Genomic DNA, 18,025 nt, shown 5'->3' on the forward strand with positions numbered 1-18,025 from the left:
ATTGTACAAAGATAAAATTATTATGCAATTATGAAAAAAATGAATTTTATATCTTCACTTACATGATTATTATTATTCTATCTTCTATGAAATTTCCGAAATTACACAGTTTATATGATATGTAAACTAGTTAATTCAGTGTGTAATGTGTAAGATATATAACAAAACTTCATTATGAAAAATGATCCCTCCTCTGTCCAGTGATTGCATGATTAAAACTGATGATTAATGTTTATACCATAGAAATCAAATTATAGTGGCTCATTAGTGGTTAATTAATATTTATATTGTAGGAATGTAATTATATAATATAGTGATATTTGGGGAATTTAGCACAAATGGCGAGCGCTCAAAGACTCGAAGCCACGTTAGCATTAAACAAAACAGTTTTTTATTGTTTCCAGAACAGAAAGAAGCTTTTTGTCAGCAAAACAACATGTAGTCTGGTTATATTTCAGCAAGTAGTCAATAACTTTATACCAAATTGTCTCACCAACTCAACATTGTCACATATACTCCATGTGTCTCTTCTACACATCGTTTGGATGTCACAGGTTCATTAAGCCTCCTTGGTTGATTTCCTGGTGCCTCCAGTGCACACCCAACCACCTTGCTCCACTCTGGCTTCTAGGTGGAGTCCGCCTGACTCCTAGACACAACCTGTGCCTCTTCCCAGCAGGAGCCCTTATGTGCCTGCAGCCCACACCACACCAACCCCTCCCTTGAGCTCTGGTCTGGGCTCTTAATGAGGCTACTCTCAGCCACCTGATGACTGGCAACACCTGACCTCAGGACTGGAGATTTCATCCCACCCAGAACTCTAAAAGGTGCCCATACACCTTACAATTATCTGCAGATTTTCTGTGGTCAGATGGAAGTGGCTGATAGTCCTGGGTGTCTGTGTCGCCAGCTTACTCCGTGGCCTTGCCACGCACTGCCACAATATATATATATATATTTATCTATTACTATTTTTTGCTATACTGTATATTGGTTATATTTGATTTCATTTTTATTTTCTACTTGGTGCTCTATACACCTGTCCTTAGGGAGTGGCCATTACGACACCACGAAGCGTGCTGGTGCTGTTTTTGATTGCTCAATAACATAAATATCTACCTTTTGAAGATACAGCTTCTCAAGTGTCTCCTTTCAATATGGGCACCCCTGCTGACCTCACCTCTATTTATTGCCTTTGGGGCTAAATCCTTCTACAAAATCATTTTAGCTGTATATAAATATGCCAACACAGCAACAAACAGCTTTTGAAAGCCTCAATGTAAAGACATAAGAGGACGGCCAGAAGATTGAACCGCTAGGAGATTGTTGGTGAGAATGATTGGTGCAAACACTGCTCATTCTCACCTGCAGCCTCAAGTTACCTTTCATGGTAGACATTCACCTTCTTGGTATCTTCCCTCAAGACTTCTCTCTGAACTTTCCTGAGACAAGACAGAGCTAATGTGTCCTTTCAGCATAATGTGACTTAGCTATTTCCAGCTACTGCAAGCTGTTTTCGGGAAAGGTGACAGAGATTCAGACTCTAAACCCTGAGCATGTGATTTCACACAACAAGCAACATTTTGTCATCAATTTTATATACTAAATTATTTTTGGACAGGAAATGACTGTGACCTCTTTCTCCTACATTGGAATGCAAAAGTGCCTATACATGAGCCAAGATTATAATTTAAACTAGTATTAAACTTTAAAACATCTTTTCAATATTAATTCCAGATAAAACAAGTATACATTGCCCAGCCAAGTATTTCTTTACATTAGTGCCCAAGCATATACAGTCATCATGTTTCTGAACAGCTCCAACTCTCTCAGCTCCGCTTCCCCGAACTACCTGTCCAGTACAAGATAACAAGGCACAGAGCAGTCTCCAGCTAGCTTGGAGAAGGAAGAAGAAAGGAAGGAATGAGCAGAAGGTAGAAGTGGAATGGCTTACCTGCTGTGTCTGTGTGTTTGTGGACACACACAGCTTACTAGCACACACAAGGGTGACTCCATAGGACCCTGCGAGGGAAATCAGTCACTCTAAAACAGGATATCAGGACCAGTGCTCAGGGGACCAGCTGATTCTGCAAAATATAAAAACTTTTAAACATCAGAGAGCAGCATCCATTGTAAGTGATTTCATCAGCATCTGAAAAACCCTTTTGAGTTTAATATCACATTAATTTACATTCCTTTTTTTTTGCATAGAGTAGGGAAGGGATAGAACATCCATCTGTTTTTTTTCTAATTATCAAACACATAACAAGATATGTCAGTACAGTCTACTTCGGTCTTTTCTTTCAGTCTTTTGGCATAGGTGGACTTCACTGAGCAACTGAATGTTGTCAGAGGACATCTCCATATACTGTTCAGGTCGGATAATAAATGGACAAAACATTGTGAGATGCCTCGCTCAGCCATTTATTCCATCACTATGCTTTTAACTGATCTTTGCGTGGAAGGACAATCGGGGCTCATATAGCAGTGTACTTCCTGGTGCCTGAACACTGTTGGATCCCTAGACCTGGGATGCTCCATACTGCAAGAAACAAACTAACATTTTGGTCAGTGGTGCTGACCTCGCCCCTTCCTTCCCACCAGATGCATCCTATTGTTAGTTAGAGATGATGGTCATCACTGTAAAAGGCCAATAGCAAGGCACATCTGGCAGCTAGTGGTGGGACCAACAACACTGGTCATAAAACATGGTCAGTTATTTATAGTATGGTGTGCCACAGGTTTGTAGGGCCCCCAGGGCACTAAACTGTGCATGTGGGCTAGCACTGAGACTGGGAGAGGGAGGGGCATCACTATAGGCTAATCCATTTATTCTGTGTGTGATGTACTGACCGGAGGACAGATCAGGGTATGTCCAGGAGTTACCGCTCCTTATCTGTCCAATCAGCAGGTAGGGAGTTGACACCACTGAATTGCTTAAAATGAACCTTTCATCAAATGTCCATATATTGTTTAGGTCCCCTAATGTAAAAACAAGTAGAAATGTCCTCTAGCTTTCCTTGTGATGCGTAAATCCACATCACCTTTGTTAAGTTGTCAAAATATCAACATTTGGGACCTTTTAGGGCCACTTTCTGAAGGCAAATTGATGATCACTTTATTTTCTTCCTGATGTCTTAGTAAAGGAAATATAGGTATGTTGGTGAAAATTTTCTGTATGTTGTCACAACAGATGGAGCCAATCCTTCTGTACCCTCCAACCCTCCTGTACCCTCCAACCCTACTGTACCCTCCAACCCTACTCCACCCTCCAACCTCCTATACCCTCCAACCCTACTGTACCCTCCAACCCTCCTGTACCCTCCAACCCTACTCCACCCTCCAACCTCCTATACTCTCCAACCCTCCTGTAACCTCCAACGCTTATATATCCTCCAACCCTCCTGTACCCTCCAACTGTCCTATACAATTCAAAGCTCCCGTACCCTCCAACCCTCTTGTACTGCAGCACTCAATTCTAAGTGCATCTGCACTTACAGTTTTCTCTGCAAAGTCCCACAAATACCTGTTGATGCTGCCAGTGAAGTTGACCTAATACAGCTTTCTGTGATGGGATGGCAAATATGCTGCACCTGCTTGTACTACAGTGGGGTTAGAAAAGGTTGCAGAGGACATGACTATCAGCATTGTCATTGCTGATTCACAAGCCTGTAGCTTGTCAGTCAGTACCTGACCACATCTCATCCCACCCACTGCTTTCTGGAATCACAGCACTGCCTCTGTTGCTAAACCCCCCCGTGAGTTGTAGTGCCTGGAAGTGGTGGGGTGTGAGACACAAAATGAAGGAGAATTTGACTCAGGGAAGGTAGGTTTTTGCATCTTGTATATCCGATAGTAACTGGATTTGCTACTTGTTTAGAATGTCATACAGCAGTCTTTAGTTTAGTAACTTGCATTTGAAGTGAAACTCTCCTTGTAGAAGAGACAGGGATCCTGAGCACACTATTGTTTGTGTTTCATAGAGAGACATCACTATTTTTAATATGAGTTTCAAGCAACTGCTTTGTCCTTTTTCTACGTAGTGTTTTCAGAAATCTTCACATGCTTGTACCAGGTCATTAACTCGCCATGTAGTGAAGGAAGGAAGGCCATGGGTGTCCTTAGCCTTTTTGCAACCTGAGTCCGGAGGGGGGGGTGATGGATGTTGGGTGGCTGTGGTGCTTGCTAACGTGGGGGATGGAGGGGGGCCCTGGCCAGCATTGGACCCAGCTTGCTATGAGCATACCAGGTTGCTAAGAGCTGGGTGGGGAAATGTGTATGGCCCTTGCACATCTCTCTGCCCAGGTCTTAGAGACCTGGGAGGCACTGACTGGAAAGGGGGCCGCAGGCACACTGCCTGCTGCCCCCACCACTATCACTACATTACTATAAGAGATGCCATCCGAGGCAACAGTCTCAGGCTAACTCATTATAGGGATAGCCCTGATCATGGACATGTAGCTCTCATCTTCAGAACAAAACAAAAAAAAAAGACAATGATGGCAGCTACCACATTTTCATACTGGCAGCTTCCTTTTAAATTTCCACCATTTTCTGCACACCAGCTAAGATTTTCAAATCAGGCTGGCAGCAGGTGGGTCCTACGTGGATTGGAAGAATGTCTAAGCCCAGATCGTATCTACAGTCTTCCCCATGAAAAACGTTGGCACTGCAAGAGCTACAAATTCTTGAAAACAGGTTTTTCTTTTATTAATAGAGTGTGTCTTTAAGATCTGAGATCTGTCTGTAAAGAAGAAAACACGCTTTAGAAACAATCAAGTTAATTAAAAGTTAAAGAGAGAAAAAAAATCCCAGAAACCTCCTGAAATGCTGCCATCCATCCATGAATACAGCCATTTTCAATTAACCTTTTTTGCCTTATGCGACTAAATTGTAAAATAATGAAGCAGTTTCCTTCCCTGTAACGCAATGGAGATGGCGGTCGCCGTACACGGCTTCCTTTTCACAGGCTGCTGCAGGAATCCGCGGCTGTATTATGTCACTCGAGGGCAGCTTTCACTATCACCTTTTACTTGGCGGTTCTGGGACATTAACCCAGTTTATGGACAATTTCATTATTAAGCTAATTTAATGAATCTGTTTTTACCTTGTAATTGGTTAACACGTAGTGTTTTACACAGGGGGGAGGGGGAAAAAAACAATGGCAGCTATTTCATATCCGCTAGTGAATGCAATTAGATGTAGGAAATTAGACTTAATTATTAGATGCTTTGATTGAACTTAGGATCTGGCAATAGAGGATGATCCTTGTCTGTGAGGATTCCCAAAGAGCGGAAAACAGCTTCACTTCTATATTTATAATTTCCTTTTTACAACATGCCATAGTCCCTTTCTAAGGAACCCAATATGGAGGTTGCTCCTGACTTCCCCCTTTGAAAATGCTTTTTGCCTGGCTGTCAATATTTTGTAAGCCACTAATCTGGAACAAGTATGCAGATCAGAAGTTCTAAGTTCACTTTGACTTTCCAATCTGCATATTTCTTTATTTTTTTTTTTTTTTTAAGTTTTGGATAGAGTTAGGGAGGTTTATAATCACAGTCCTGGTGACATCCAAACACAGCCCTGGTGATACCCAAAGGCAGCCCTGCTGGGACCTGCATGCAGTCCTTATGAGACGCAAACGCAGCCCTGATAAGACGCACATGTAGCCCTGGTGACACCCAAATGCAACCCCGGTGAAACCTGCGTGCAGCTTTGGTGAGACGTTGCACGCAGCCCTGATGAGATCTGCATGCAGCCTTGTGGAGACCAAAACACAGCGCTGGTGACGCCCAAACGCAGCCCTGGTGCGACCTGAATGCAGCCCTGGTGAGGCCTGCATGCAGCCCTAGTGAGACTGCACACAGCTCAGGTGAGTCGGTAGCCATTCTACAGTGCTGAATAATCATGGATTGATTGGATCTGTAGTTCTCTATTGCTGGCTGTCATTCTCTATTGCTGAATAATCATGGATTGAGTTACAGTTCTTCATAATTATAAATAAACTGCCCAAAAATCATTAGTCTACATTGTTTTAGAAAAAATGTCACATATCCATTTAAAAAAAAGTATTGGTAATTGGTCCCTGAGGGAAAGTACTTGTTCTTGTATTTGGTCTTGAAAAAAATGGTATGGGTGCATCCCTACTATGTGCCATCTTTCTTCTATCTGAGTATGGTTCCACCTTTTTTGAAGCTGAGTGACAACATATCCATCAAAGCGATTCTTTTTGTGATCCCTGGAAGAAAGGGGAAGTGCATTCGACCATACTAATATATGTCAGTTGTGATCTGATTCATATAAGCCCTCACGGGCAGGGCCCTCCTTACCATCTTGTCTTGAATTGTATTGTGATTGTAATTCCTTATATTGTAAAGTGCTGTGCAAACTATTGGCGCTATATAAATCCTGAATAATAATAATAATATGGTGAGCAGGATCGAGTATATAACACAATGCTTTTATTCAAGAATCTTGCACTGGATGGTCTTCTAGCAGCACTATTGGTGATTATTTCAATGAATGAATAACACATGTTGGGCTGGAGATCACAAAGGACAATGTTAAAGGATTGTGAGACAACACAAGTGTATACTTTTTATTGTTTGAAATTCACAGACGAATATTCAAAGAGTTGTGCTATAACACTTTTGGATACTTTGTTACATGTATATATGTTTTGGTACATTGTATAGTTTCACAAAGTTTATGTTTACTGAGAGTGGAACAATATACTCAACACTGCTATTTGTTTTATTTATTCATATTATTCTAGCTACACTGGAAAATTCAGTTGTTTATAGTATTTGAGTCGCGTATAGCACAACATTCTTATAATTACATTTACTGTAAAGTGACACTAAATTCAGGAGTTAAATATTAAAAATGCATTCAAGTGCCTTAAAAGACAATTATGAGGTGAGTGCTTCTCACTCACCTCATAGTTCTAGCCAACCTGTGGCAATGAGACTGTCACAGGTCGGCTCAGTAGATCGGGAGGTGAGCGAACACATACCGGCGTTCGCTCACCTCTCGATCCTGTCACAGCTCTCTGCCGTGACAGGGGAGGGGCTGGATTCCCCCCTCAAAAAAACCTTTTTGCAACCTGAGTCCGGAGGGGGGGGTGATGGATGTTGGGTGGCTGTGGTGCTTGCTAACGTGGGGGATGGAGGGGGGCCCTGGCCAGCATTGGACCCAGCTTGCTATGAGCATACCAGGTTGCTAAGAGCTGGGTGGGGAAATGTGTATGGCCCTTGCACATCTCTCTGCCCAGGTCTTAGAGACCTGGGAGGCACTGACTGGAAAGGGGGCCGCAGGCACACTGCCTGCTGCCCCCACCACTATCACTACATTACTATAAGAGATGCCATCCGAGGCAACAGTCTCAGGCTAACTCATTATAGGGATAGCCCTGATCATGGACATGTAGCTCTCATCTTCAGAACAAAACAAAAAAAAAGACAATGATGGCAGCTACCACATTTTCATACTGGCAGCTTCCTTTTAAATTTCCACCATTTTCTGCACACCAGCTAAGATTTTCAAATCAGGCTGGCAGCAGGTGGGTCCTACGTGGATTGGAAGAATGTCTAAGCCCAGATCGTATCTACAGTCTTCCCCATGAAAAACGTTGGCACTGCAAGAGCTACAAATTCTTGAAAACAGGTTTTTCTTTTATTAATAGAGTGTGTCTTTAAGATCTGAGATCTGTCTGTAAAGAAGAAAACACGCTTTAGAAACAATCAAGTTAATTAAAAGTTAAAGAGAGAAAAAAAATCCCAGAAACCTCCTGAAATGCCATCCATCCATGAATACAGCCATTTTCAATTAACCTTTTTTGCCTTATGCGACTAAATTGTAAAATAATGAAGCAGTTTCCTTCCCTGTAACGCAATGGAGATGGCGGTCGCCGTACACGGCTTCCTTTTCACAGGCTGCTGCAGGAATCCGCGGCTGTATTATGTCACTCGAGGGCAGCTTTCACTATCACCTTTTACTTGGCGGTTCTGGGACATTAACCCAGTTTATGGACAATTTCATTATTAAGCTAATTTAATGAATCTGTTTTTACCTTGTAATTGGTTAACACGTAGTGTTTTACACAGGGGGGAGGGGGAAAAAAACAATGGCAGCTATTTCATATCCGCTAGTGAATGCAATTAGATGTAGGAAATTAGACTTAATTATTAGATGCTTTGATTGAACTTAGGATCTGGCAATAGAGGATGATCCTTGTCTGTGAGGATTCCCAAAGAGCGGAAAACAGCTTCACTTCTATATTTATAATTTCCTTTTTACAACATGCCATAGTCCCTTTCTAAGGAACCCAATATGGAGGTTGCTCCTGACTTCCCCCTTTGAAAATGCTTTTTGCCTGGCTGTCAATATTTTGTAAGCCACTAATCTGGAACAAGTATGCAGATCAGAAGTTCTAAGTTCACTTTGACTTTCCAATCTGCATATTTCTTTATTTTTTTTTTTTTTTTAAGTTTTGGATAGAGTTAGGGAGGTTTATAATCACAGTCCTGGTGACATCCAAACACAGCCCTGGTGATACCCAAAGGCAGCCCTGCTGGGACCTGCATGCAGTCCTTATGAGACGCAAACGCAGCCCTGATAAGACGCACATGTAGCCCTGGTGACACCCAAATGCAACCCCGGTGAAACCTGCGTGCAGCTTTGGTGAGACGTTGCACGCAGCCCTGATGAGATCTGCATGCAGCCTTGTGGAGACCAAAACACAGCGCTGGTGACGCCCAAACGCAGCCCTGGTGCGACCTGAATGCAGCCCTGGTGAGGCCTGCATGCAGCCCTAGTGAGACTGCACACAGCTCAGGTGAGTCGGTAGCCATTCTACAGTGCTGAATAATCATGGATTGATTGGATCTGTAGTTCTCTATTGCTGGCTGTCATTCTCTATTGCTGAATAATCATGGATTGAGTTACAGTTCTTCATAATTATAAATAAACTGCCCAAAAATCATTAGTCTACATTGTTTTAGAAAAAATGTCACATATCCATTTAAAAAAAAGTATTGGTAATTGGTCCCTGAGGGAAAGTACTTGTTCTTGTATTTGGTCTTGAAAAAAATGGTATGGGTGCATCCCTACTATGTGCCATCTTTCTTCTATCTGAGTATGGTTCCACCTTTTTTGAAGCTGAGTGACAACATATCCATCAAAGCGATTCTTTTTGTGATCCCTGGAAGAAAGGGGAAGTGCATTCGACCATACTAATATATGTCAGTTGTGATCTGATTCATATAAGCCCTCACGGGCAGGGCCCTCCTTACCATCTTGTCTTGAATTGTATTGTGATTGTAATTCCTTATATTGTAAAGTGCTGTGCAAACTATTGGCGCTATATAAATCCTGAATAATAATAATAATATGGTGAGCAGGATCGAGTATATAACACAATGCTTTTATTCAAGAATCTTGCACTGGATGGTCTTCTAGCAGCACTATTGGTGATTATTTCAATGAATGAATAACACATGTTGGGCTGGAGATCACAAAGGACAATGTTAAAGGATTGTGAGACAACACAAGTGTATACTTTTTATTGTTTGAAATTCACAGACGAATATTCAAAGAGTTGTGCTATAACACTTTTGGATACTTTGTTACATGTATATATGTTTTGGTACATTGTATAGTTTCACAAAGTTTATGTTTACTGAGAGTGGAACAATATACTCAACACTGCTATTTGTTTTATTTATTCATATTATTCTAGCTACACTGGAAAATTCAGTTGTTTATAGTATTTGAGTCGCGTATAGCACAACATTCTTATAATTACATTTACTGTAAAGTGACACTAAATTCAGGAGTTAAATATTAAAAATGCATTCAAGTGCCTTAAAAGACAATTATGAGGTGAGTGCTTCTCACTCACCTCATAGTTCTAGCCAACCTGTGGCAATGAGACTGTCACAGGTCGGCTCAGTAGATCGGGAGGTGAGCGAACACATACCGGCGTTCGCTCACCTCTCGATCCTGTCACAGCTCTCTGCCGTGACAGGGGAGGGGCTGGATTCCCCCCTCCCCGCTCCGATCCGCCAGCGCTGACTGGCGTAGCGGACGGGGGAGGGGGCGAGTACAGCTGGCTCTGCCTCTAGATAGGCAGAGCCAGCTGTCACTCACGCAGCTGGGCGGATCTCGACATCGATGTCGGGATCCGCTCTGGCTGCGGCGTCTCAGTATACCGCGAGCTGTAGCTTGCGGTATACTGAGCTTAGGGTAACGGGAGGACGCTAGTTTGTGTCCTCCTGTTACCCTAAGGAGAACTATGATGAAAAGCCCTCACCCCATAGTTCTCCTTTAAAGGAGAACTATGACATGAGTGATTTATTATCAATCGGCTGTAGATCCTTAAATTATCTCTGAATTGGTGCTGACACTGTCCTTCCTTCTGGAGGGTGGCTACTTTTGTTCCCCATGGTCCCCCTTAAGGACTACAATCTCGTGTTTAGTTTATTAAGTAGTGTTGAGATTGTAGTCCATCATAGGAGTGAGCTTAGAGTGGTGACTACTTTACAACACTCTTTAGGGCTAGTTCACACCAGCCCCAGCGTGTTCTGGCCCGATTCGATGCCGGAGCGCACTGGGTCGCATTCCCAGCCAGCTCACTGTGTTCTGGGGCGGGAGGAGGCGTGGCGGTGCATTGAAGTCAATGGCACTGCAGCCACGCCCCCCGGCCGCAGTGCGATTGCCCGCACCGGAACGCGTGGCATATCAATGCTTGTGTTCCAGTCTGATCAGAAAAAAATAGTGCAACAATTTTTCTGATCACACCAGAACGCAGGCATTGACGTGCCACGTGTTTTCAGTGCGGTAGATTGCACTGTGGCTGGGGGGCGTGGCTGAGGTGCCATTGACTTTAATGCAGTGACCACGCCACCTCCCACCCCAGAATGCAGTGAGCCGGCCAGGATGCGATCCAGTGTGCTCCGGCACTGAATCGGGTCGGGGCGCACTGGGGCTAGTGTGAACTAGCTCTTAGTCCTAACTACTCTGTTATAAAAACAAGTTGAAAAGGAAGATTTCTTGATCAGCTTTATTTGTGAGTAGGATTTTTTTTTTTTCTGGTGAGGATATCCCTAAAAATAACACCACACACGGGAAATTAAACAAACAGGAATGTCAATACAGAAAACAATATGGAACCACATATACATTCTTATTCTCTGAAATACACTTTTTAAGGTAATACATTATCATGTTTCTATAGAGATCTACATAAGCCAGTCATCGCATACTTTCATTCTAAATCCGTTGGTAGCAATGCACTGGTTGTTGAAGTGAACAGTTGGCTGATTTGGAGTGTTATGCAATAAAGATTAATAGCAGCTTCATTGCAACAAGTGACCTCATTAGTGTCTTATAAATAGGAAGTGTGTATTGCTCCATAGCAACCAATCAAATTAAGAAATGCACTGCAAATGACTGAAAAAAAAATCTGATTTGATTGCTGTGGGGCAGTGCAGGCAATTATTTTTCCAAGAGACTTTGGTTAGAACAGAACATTTCAATGCTAGAAATAAAATTTAACTTAAGGATGTATTTTATGGGTTTAGGATGTATTTTGTTGTCCTTGGTTCAGAGTTGGGGTTATGGATTAAGGGTTAGTTTAGGGTTAAGTCAAGGATTATATTTACACTTGAAGCGACACTAAACTCAGTAGCTAAATCTTAAAAATGCATTCAAGGACCCCAACTATTAACACAAATGTATCTTATTTGTGTATCACTCGGCTGTAGATCCTCAAATCATCTCTGAATTGGTGCTGACACTGTCCTTCCTTCTGGAGGGGGGTTACTTTTTTCCCCATGGTACCTGTGTGTGTGTTGTAAAGTAGACACTGCTCCAAGCTCGCTCCCATGATGGATTACAATCTTGTGTTTAGGCTAAATTAACACTAGGCAACATCTGACCACGTGGCAATCGTGCACAATTCCACGCAGATCGCCGCGCGGTCAATAGTCGCCAAGGTGTGAACCGATCGCTCTGTGGGTGCCATTATTTTCAAATGGAACCCCAGTCGTGCTGGACGGATCACACAGTTTCCCGCCGCAATTCCGCCCATGCTTCCGAACACGATGGCGGCTTCACACCTCGGCGACTCCTGACCACGCGAAACTATAGAGATATGTTCCTTAAGCTTCATTATTCATGATGAGAGGAACAGCCATCCTTTCTTTGGATTTATGATCTGCCCCTTCTGATAAGTTACTGAGACAACAGGGAAAGGAGTTGTTCTGACAACAAAACATGATGGTTGTGAAGAGTTTTCTTTCACTGGTTCCTAGAGACAACCTAGAGTTTAGATATAAAACTGCATTAAAGTGACATTAAACCCTCAGATTTTTTTAACATAAACCAATACTGTAATGAAGATAATTTTTCTTTGTTTGCTGTGTGCTGCATTATAAAATGTTTTATTTGCTTAGGTGTATCTACAGGTGAAACTCGAATAATTAGAATATCGTGCAAAAGTAATTGCAGTAAGTGCTGCAAAAGGGGCCCAAACCAAGTACGGAGTACATCTGCATGGTTGTACTTTTCAGAGGTCTGATATTGTTCTATGTAACATTTTAATGAATTGACTTACATTGACTACCATTTCTTTTTGTGTACTTAGACCCCTGCCGTGCACACTGTGGAACTGACTGCAAATCCTATTGCTGTGATGGAAATCCTCCATACTGCTGTTCCTACTATGCCTACATCGGAAATGTGCTCTCGTAAGTTTAAATCCGTTTAAGCTGTTTTCTGTTATTTTTATTGAATTTTACAAGTCAAAATAGCAGTCACCTTAGTACAGGTTATATAACAAGGACTTTACTTGATATCACACATATCTAAACCATGACTGGAGTTGGGAAACTGCCCCATTGTCTGTTCAGTAGGTTTGCTCAGGATACTATCTGGTATGCAGAAAGCCAGAAGATGCATGAGTGTCTGTATCATTATTATTATTATACAGGATTTATATAGCGCCTATAACAGTTTGCACAGCACTTTACAATATAAGGAAGACATTACAATCACAATACTATTCAAGACAAGATGGTAAGGAGGGCCCTGACCCTGAGAGCTTACAATCTAAAAGGGAGGGGCAAGTGATACATGAGGAGGTAGCTGTGTGGGGATGAATTGTTTGAGAACGTGATGGTTGAGTGGTTAGTTTAAGGTGGGATAGGTTTCCCTGAAGAGATGAGCCTTAAGGGATCGCCTAAAGGCAGTCAGAATGAGAGATAATCGGACAGGTTGGGGTAAAGAGTTCCAGAGGATGGGAGAGTCTCTAGAGAGACATTTGCCCAGGAAAATTAACTATGCCCCCACGTGCAAAGGGTTCAGGTGCTCCCTCTTCCCTTCACTCCTCACTCTGTGTAGCCAAGAGTTGTAGCTCCAGCAAAAAAAAGAAGTCTCCATATTCTGGCAGTGCACAACAGCAAGTCAGTCACTTCATCCCGGCAGCTGGACATTTGGGTCACTTTTTGCATCTGATTGGCTGTTGCTGGCTGCCAGTTATAAACCAGAGAGAGTGCAGTGTGCACAGGCTAGATTTAGGGATGGAGAAAGGATCTCTTTAAGCACACAGCCTACATCCCTCAATGCAAATTGTACGGCCCTTAAAAAAAGGTTGCAAATGTTGAAAACTATCTTGATATTGCAAACCCTTAACCTCTTGCCGTCCGCCCGTAGTAAAAAAACGGACGGACGGCACTGCAGCATCTGCGGGTTGCCGTCTCCAGACGGCAATTTTTTTCTGCTCGCGCGCGCCCAAAGCCAAAACTTTTTTTTTAGTTCTGAATAGAGTAAGGGAGGGTTATAACTCCACCAGCTTTTTTGTCATTTGGGTCCCATTGGGGAGATTTCCCTTCCTGTTCCATAGCCACATTAGGAAGTGGTAGGGAATCCATCCAATGTAAAGGAAATCCCTGGTGGTGACAACCCCAAGTTTGGCATTTTCTTTCACTTTTAGTGATAACATTAACCAGGATAAATAGAGAGGGGTAATTTACCTAATGGGGACATTGACAGCAATAAAAACCTAAAGCAGAAATAGTAAGCACTCCTTAAATGTTACGTATTAAAAGCAAGGGTGTTAGTAGCATACACCGATCAGCCATATTATGTCGACTCTCCTAATATTGAGTAGGTCCCCCTTTTTCCACCAAAACAGCCCTGACCTGTCAAGACATGGACTCCACTAGACCTTTGAAGGTATGCTGTGGTATCTGGCACCAAGCCATCAGTAGCACATCCTTTCAGTCCTGTAAGTTGCAAGGTGGGGCCTCCATGGATCGGACTTGTTTTTGCAGCACATCCCACAGATGCTTGATTGGATTGAGATTGTAAGCCCTCAGGGGCAGGGCCCTCCTTACCATCTTGTCTTGAATTGTATTGTGATTGTAATGTCTGCCCTATATTGTAAAGCGCTGCACAAACTGTTGGCGCTATATAAATCCTGTATAATAATAATATAATAATAATAATAATTGGACTGGAGAAGCAAACACCTCAAACTTGTTGTTGTGTTCCTTAAACCATTCTTAAATAATTTTTGCAGTGTAGCAGGGCACATTTCCCTGCTGAAAGAGTCCACAGCCATCGGGGAATACCATTTTTATGAAGGGGTGGACTTGGTCAGCAACAATGTTTAGATAGGTAGTACATGTCAAAGTAACATCTGCATGAATGGCAGGCCCCAAAGTTTCCCAGCAGAACATTGCCCAAAGCACCACACTGCTTCTGCAGGCTTGCCTTCTTCCCACATGCATCCTGGTGTCATCTCTTTCCCAGGTAGGCAACACACACATGCACTCAGCCATCCACATGATGTAAATAAAAACATTACTAATCAGACCAGGCCACCTTCTTCCATTGCTCTGTGGTCCAGTTCTGATGCTCACATGCCCATTGTAGCCATTTTTGGTGGTGGACATAGGTCAGAATAGGCACCCTGACCAGTCTGTGGCTACACAGCCCCGTACACAAAAAACTGTGATGCACTGTGTGTTCAGGCACCTATCTGTCGGAACCAGCACTGACCTTTTCAGCAATTTAAGCTACAGTAGCTCTTCTATTGGACTACATGGGCCAGCCTTCGCTCACCTTGTGCATCAATGAGTCTTGGCTGCCCCTGACCCTGTCACTGGTTCAGCAGTTTTCTTTCCCTGAGCCACTTTTGGTAGGTCTGGACCACTGCAGACTGGGAACATCCAGGTGCCATTGTTATTCACTTCACTTGTCAGTGGCCATAATGTTATGGATGATTAGTCTATAATTGCAGCAAATGCTAAAGCTATATGGAACCCACACTGCCCCATCAAGGCCTCTCTGTATAGTGTAGTCCACAAACGAGCAAAGCTTGCAACCTAGGATCTGTACAGCAATACATAGATTAAAGGCATGAATGCCTGGAGATGACCAATTCCTTCTTACAATCAATAGCAATCAATACCTAGCTTTTTAGAGCATGGTACTTACATCTCTGCTTTTAATACTAGTGTTAAAGGAGTGCTGGCTATTTCTTCTTTGGCTTTATGCTGCGCCGCTGTTGGCCGCGCACCCTACTACACTGATTTTGGGCGACAGTGTGGGACAGCATGTTGAATGTTAGCAATAATACCTGAAACGTGCGCTAATCCCTCTCCACTGTAACCAAAACAAAAAGTTTTGTCTTCAATTGCACTTTAAGACTTTATCATTTTTGCTGCCTATTATTATTATTTATATGTACTGACCTTGGGTCATTAAACATCTGTAAGTATTAGCACCTGTGATCAGTTCTAAACAAGGCTGTAACGTTGAAAGATTCTCTGCCGAAGTGTTAAAATGTCAGAGCTGCACTTCCAGTGTTGACTATAGGAGACTCGAAGAGTAGATAGATGACATTATGCTGCCGCTATCCTTGATGTTCAGTGAACTTTACTTCAAGTAAAATATGCTATTAGCAGAGCGCAGGCTGAGCGGTGCTGGGGTTATCGTCAGAAAGCAGACATCCTGAGCTTGAGACGTTCAGGGGAATTCCCTATAGACTTCATTATTATGTGCACATCACAAGGCATGAAATCAGCCTGCAGTACAATGCCCAAATCCTCAAAACTGCACAAACGAACGTCGTTCCTGTCTATTTGTACAATTTCAGGCATCATTTCATTGTTTCTTCATGCAGACTCAAACTCAGGGGTGTCCAATAGGTGGCTGCCCATATGCAGTCTGTATAGACTAATAAGCCCAGACTGGCAGTTCTGGGATGTGACACAAGGACCGGCCTTTATGAGAGCACCTTGGGCCTATGTGAACTGTTTGAGCTGCTCAGTCATCATTACCCCAGTGTAAAGCTGTAGTTTAATCCGTTTATATGTTACCTTGCCTAGTTGCTCCTTTCCCCCACCTAATCAAAGTGGGAAGTGTTTTATAGTTTTAACAGACTTCTTATCCTAGGGTGACAACGCTGCTCCTCCATAGATACCCCAGAACAGGAAGTGTAATTTTAGTTGAAGAACAACAGGTGAAAAAAAAAAAGAGAAAAAAAGGTCTGAACAAATAAAACTAATGCAGCCACCACATCTAAGGACTGGTAGGCTGCAATATATTCCATTTTTTTCCCCTTGAGTTTAAATACATTTTAAAGTAGAACTATGAGGTGAGTGCTTTTCACTCATCCTCATAGTTCTAGCCGACCTGTGGCAATGAGACTGTCACAGGTCAGCTCAGTAGATCGGGAAAACCGTAGCTGGTGGTATACTGAGCATAGGGTGACGGGAGGACGCTAGTTTGTGTCCTCACGTTACCCTAAAGAGAACTATGGGGAAAAGCCCTAACCCCATAGTTCTCCTTTAAGGTTGGACTTACACAAGTGACACATGGTGACGCATGTTGCAGTCACTTCTTGTGTAGTCTGACAGAGTGGGGTTCTGGCTGTCAGAATAAAATAGCCGGCATGGGGAGATTCCTGCATCCACCCTGTTTAGGCTTTGTGTATGGCCAGTTTAAGACATGTTTGTAGTCCGGCCTGGGTGACAACCATGGCTCCCTCCATAGATACAGTGAAGTAAGTGAGCTTTGATACCCAGGACCCGGAAGTGGGTTATTTGCAGGATTTCCAAGTAAAAATAAAGGGAAAAGGTTTTAAAAAAAGAAAACTAATGCAGTCACCACATCTAAGGAAGGATTAGCTGCAATCTGTTCATTTTTGGATTCAGATAAGGAGTCTCTTATTAGCCCATCTCCCCAACTCACTTATAACAACCTTCCCAACACTCTACCACCACTTCACTGCTCCATAAGACACATTGGATGAGGTGCTCTCATATTGTCTCATTTGTCCATAGAACAGATTCAGTTTACACTTCCTCTCATGCTTTGATGTGCAGGCAGATCTACAGTGGGCCCAGAGAGGGGGATTAGTGTTGGAACCAGAGAACACACTTGTCTGCATTTTCATAGGCTCATATTTAAGAACATTGAGAAGATAAGTGATGGTGATTATAGGGAATAAGTGCACAGGATGAATGGCTTAATCAAAATCAAAGGCGGCAGATAGTAGCTGGGGTGAGTTATAGTCATTTTAATGTAGAACTAGAGTGTATCTTTAAAGCCTCAGATATTGGAAGATAAGATAAACAAGCCAACATTTTTGGGCCATGCAGGGTCCCTTTCTTGACAGTCACTGTTTTGCCTTGAGGAAGGGACTCTCTGTGCATACGAAATGTTATTGACATGTAATGTATATTGCAATAAAATAAATGTTATTTGCATGTTGAATTGCTGAGTGCTGGTGACTTATCTTTCAATATCTGAGGTTTTGCACAGCAGGGTCACAACACTGTATGGTGTGCAGCTGGTATCTACTCCGATTGATCTTTTTTATTTGTATTATTATTATTATACAGGATTTATATAGCGCCAACAGGTTGTGCAGTGCTTTACAATATAAGTAAATATAATATATTTAAAGCCTTTTAAATATATAAAAAAATATAATATATTTAAAGCCTTTTAAATA

At 42.5% G+C, this 18,025-nt stretch overlaps 1 protein-coding gene across 1 annotated transcript in view; it reads left to right on the forward strand.

The window, feature by feature from the left end:
- CYYR1 (cysteine and tyrosine rich 1) overlaps window positions 1-18,025 on the forward strand; it is a 65,161-nt gene that overhangs the window by 26,024 nt on the left and 21,112 nt on the right. Inside the window, exon 2 of the mRNA XM_018562779.1 lies at window positions 12,647-12,749. Within this exon, the coding sequence (XP_018418281.1) occupies window positions 12,647-12,749 (103 nt within the window). The remainder of the gene's footprint in view (window positions 1-12,646; window positions 12,750-18,025) is intronic.

This window comes from Nanorana parkeri, unplaced genomic scaffold (genome assembly GCF_000935625.1).
Source record: "Nanorana parkeri isolate BGI_ZX_2015 unplaced genomic scaffold, ASM93562v1 scaffold599, whole genome shotgun sequence".
NCBI classification, from domain to species: Eukaryota; Metazoa; Chordata; class Amphibia; order Anura; family Dicroglossidae; genus Nanorana; species Nanorana parkeri.